General features: G+C 50.7%; 1 protein-coding gene across 2 annotated transcripts; it reads right to left on the minus strand.

The window, feature by feature from the left end:
• Nucleotides 1-320: 320 nt before the first annotated feature.
• On the minus strand, nucleotides 321-2,752 carry LOC132458164 (gap junction delta-2 protein). 2 transcript variants are annotated; one of them, XM_060052704.1, is made up of 3 exons: nucleotides 2,245-2,752; nucleotides 2,049-2,114; nucleotides 321-1,252 (listed from the first exon to the last, which is right to left on the minus strand). In XM_060052704.1, the coding sequence occupies exons 1-3, from the start codon at nucleotides 2,313-2,315 to the stop codon at nucleotides 409-411; spliced, it is 981 nt and encodes a 326-aa protein (XP_059908687.1). In that variant the 5' UTR covers nucleotides 2,316-2,752; the 3' UTR covers nucleotides 321-408. The 2 variants fall into 2 exon arrangements, with proteins under 2 accessions (XP_059908687.1, XP_059908689.1); XM_060052706.1 differs by lacking the exon at nucleotides 2,049-2,114 and having other exon boundaries at nucleotides 2,245-2,709.
• Nucleotides 2,753-3,119: the final 367 nt, after the last annotated feature.

Consider the following 3,119-nt stretch of genomic DNA (forward strand, 5'->3'; position numbering starts at 1 on the left):
CTTAGTGCAATTTTGCATTGACTCTCTTTAAGCACAACATGAACACGAGCCCACCAAGAGTAAAGGTGTGAACACGGGTCAGACGTGTCTCCATTCTTCAGAGCGTTAAAGAGTAGAAACGTGACCAAAAAGTTGCATCAGTGCAATCATAAATATACGTCGACAAGCTTGTAAATTCACCCCCTCGCCGTGAAGTCATCATCAGACATAAACAAACAAACAAAAACAAAAAAACAGAACCAGAACTAAATCGCCCACTCGTATGTCATCATAACACATATCTAGGCGTGCGGAGCTGTCCCATCATGTCCATAATGGTCTTTCATTCATTATTAACATTTTTGTTTTTTTCATTTTTGTTTACTGCACATCTCTCTCATCTATCACTGTTTTTTTTTTTCTCGTGCGTTACACATAAGCGGAGTCACTGGACTGAGTACGCCCGAAATTGGGCACACTCATTCTCGGCAAGTCTTTGTTTCGGATCTCATAGATGGACTTTCGTCGCGCCTGCACGCCCCGCACGGCCGTCTTGATCTTTCGCCAGCCCAGATGATTGAGTTCCGCCAGATTCAGAATCACACAAAACCCGCTGACGGCGAACATGAACACCAGGAACACGGTCTTCTCCGTGGGCCTGGAGACGTAGCACTCGACGTCTTTGATGCACGGGTATCGATCGCACTCGTACACGGACGGCACGTTGAATCCGTACAAGAAATATTGCCCCACCAGAAAACCGATCTCCAACGCGTTTCTGAACACCACTTGGATGATGTAGAACCTCGAGATTCCCTCCTGGCGCCTTAATTTCGACTTAGTTCTCATGGCCGAGTTCTGGATCTCCTTGACCTCCAAGCAGTCCGGCTCGGCCTCTTTGGTGGTGTTCTCCGTGTTCTGCAGTACTCCGTTCACGATGGTGTTCTTGGTGATCTTTTTGCTCTCTTCCCTCTTCATGGAGTCTTGGTCCTTGTCCAGCGTCAGGTACACCGTTGAGAAGCGCCGCTCCTTCTGCTTGGCCGACTGGTGCACCGAGTAGGTGATGAAGCACAGGCTCGGCGTGCACACCATGATAATTTGAAACACCCAGTATCGGATGTGTGAAATGGGAAATGCCTTGTCGTAACATGCCTGGTTGCAGCCCGGTTGTAAGGTGTTACACACAAACATGGTTTGCTCGTCATCATAGACAGTCTCTCCGACTATCGCTACGATTAAGATCCGGAAGATGACCACCACAGTGAGTAGGATCCTAAAAAGCAAGCAAACAAACAATGTAAAAGAGAATGAGGGGATATGGAGGGGTTAATAATGTATATGTCTATGTGTGGTGCGATTTTTCTTTGTATACGAGTGTGTGAGTGTGTTCTTCTTTTTTCATGCTGTTGCGCTCCTTTACAACCCAATTCGCTCGCGCGTTGGTTTAAGGAGCTGTCCAGTGCTGAATCCTGGGCGCTCTCTGTACGGTTCGTTCTTTGTGTGTTTGTGTGTGTGTGTGTGTGTGTGTGTGTGTGTGTGTGTGTGTGTGTGTGTGTGTGTGTGTGTGTGTGTGTGTATGCGCGTGCGCACGCGCGCATGTGTGTTTGTGCATGTTTGTGTGCCTGTGTGTGTTTATCCTTTAGAAATGACAGCGTGCGTTTTCAAATATATGTGTGTGTGTGTGTGTGTGTGTGTGTGTGTGTGTGTGTGTGTGTGTGTGTGTGTGTGTGTGTGTGCGTGTGCGTGTGCGTGTGCGTGTGCGTGTGTGTGTGTGTGTGTGCGTGTGTGTAGCCTAACGTGTTTCCCGTTAGGCTACTATCCTATGGGATACCGTGAATGAATGCGCCCTGGATCCACGCATCTTTAACAATGCGGCCACGGTAAATTGGTTAATTACACCAGCTCTTCGCCACACACCAACCTCTCCCGCCCGGCAACCCCCCCCCCCCCCCCCAATAAGTGTTTGATACCTACTCAATACCACGGATAACAATGAATGGGTGAAATAATGAGTAAATGAGTGACACATGATCTTAGTTAAGTTTAAGGTGATCATAGTTTGGCAGCACCATCCCACGTCCTGGAGAGTAAGCTGGCACCAAGAATTACGCTGGTTCGATGAGGAAGGAAAAATCCTGTGAAACAAGAAAAAAAATCCACAACACAGAAACGGGGGACTGGGGACCATGCTAAAGAGGATCCTGGAGGCTGCTGCATGTCTTCCCTTCGTCACGTCTCTCTCGTCTGTCTGGACGTGAATCTTACCTTCCTATCATAGTCGAGTGCTGCTGGACAGCAGCCTCCAGGAGCCTCTCTAGTATAGTCCATTCCCCCATTTCTGATCATCCGGAGAAGGCGAGGGCACAACGGCACTCAAATCCCACCAAAAATGGGCTTTTATTATTCCCCCCGCTCTGTGTTCTCCGGTCTCTGTCTTGCTCTCTCCCCTGCTCCCTCTCTCCGCGTGCGTCTCTGTTAAAGTGTCCCTTAATAATGTCCGGTTGGTTCGAGAAAACGCAGCGGCGAAGAAGAGATGCTGATGCTGATGCTGCGCTGCCGTCCTCTTCCTCTCTGTGTGCTCTCGTGGCGCGTTGTGGGCGCAGACTGTTTTGAGCGCTCTGCCGTGGCTGTCGAGCGCTCGCGCGAGGTTGCCCCACACTTTTTTCTTCTTGTCATGAGAATGTATGCGTGTATGCGTGTGTGTGTGTGTGTGTGTGTGTGTGTGTGTGTGTGTGTGTGTGTGTGTGTGTGTGTGTGTGTGTGTGTGTGTGTGTGTGTGTGTGTGTGTGTGTGAGAGGGGGGTGGGGGCTGGGGGCTGGGGGAGGGGGCTGGATGGGAGGGTTTGGATGGGAGGGTTTTGGGGGGAGGGTGGGGCTGATGGCTATAAGCCCTCCTCCTATTTTCGATCTTCAGATCAGGTTGATGGGTAGCGCGCTGCGTCTGGGCGGAGGCTGGAGGGAGGTTGTACGGAATGTGTTGCCAGCGCGTTAATCCGCCTTTAAGTAGTCCCCCCCCCCCCCCCCCCCCACTATCAACCCGACATCCCCCCCACCCCCCTTGCGTCACGCGCAGCCCAGACAGCCAAAATAGTTCACCATGAGTAATCCTGGCTATCCTGACGGCGCTTCTTGAACCGCATG

The sequence above is a fragment of the Gadus macrocephalus genome, chromosome 5 (assembly GCF_031168955.1).
Source record: "Gadus macrocephalus chromosome 5, ASM3116895v1".
Lineage (NCBI taxonomy): Eukaryota > Metazoa > Chordata > Actinopteri > Gadiformes > Gadidae > Gadus > Gadus macrocephalus.

Excerpts from the sequence above, each read along its gene's own strand:
- LOC132458164 (XM_060052704.1), bottom strand. The coding sequence starts at position 2,315 with ATGGGGGAATGGACTATACTAGAGAGGCTCCTGGAGGCTGCTGTCCAG. Across the intron at positions 2,115-2,244 it reads CACTCGACTATGATAGGAAG|GATTTTTCCTTCCTCATCGA; the intron begins GTAAGATTCACG and ends CTTGTTTCACAG. Across the intron at positions 1,253-2,048 it reads ACTCTCCAGGACGTGGGATG|GATCCTACTCACTGTGGTGG; the intron begins GTGCTGCCAAAC and ends CTTGCTTTTTAG.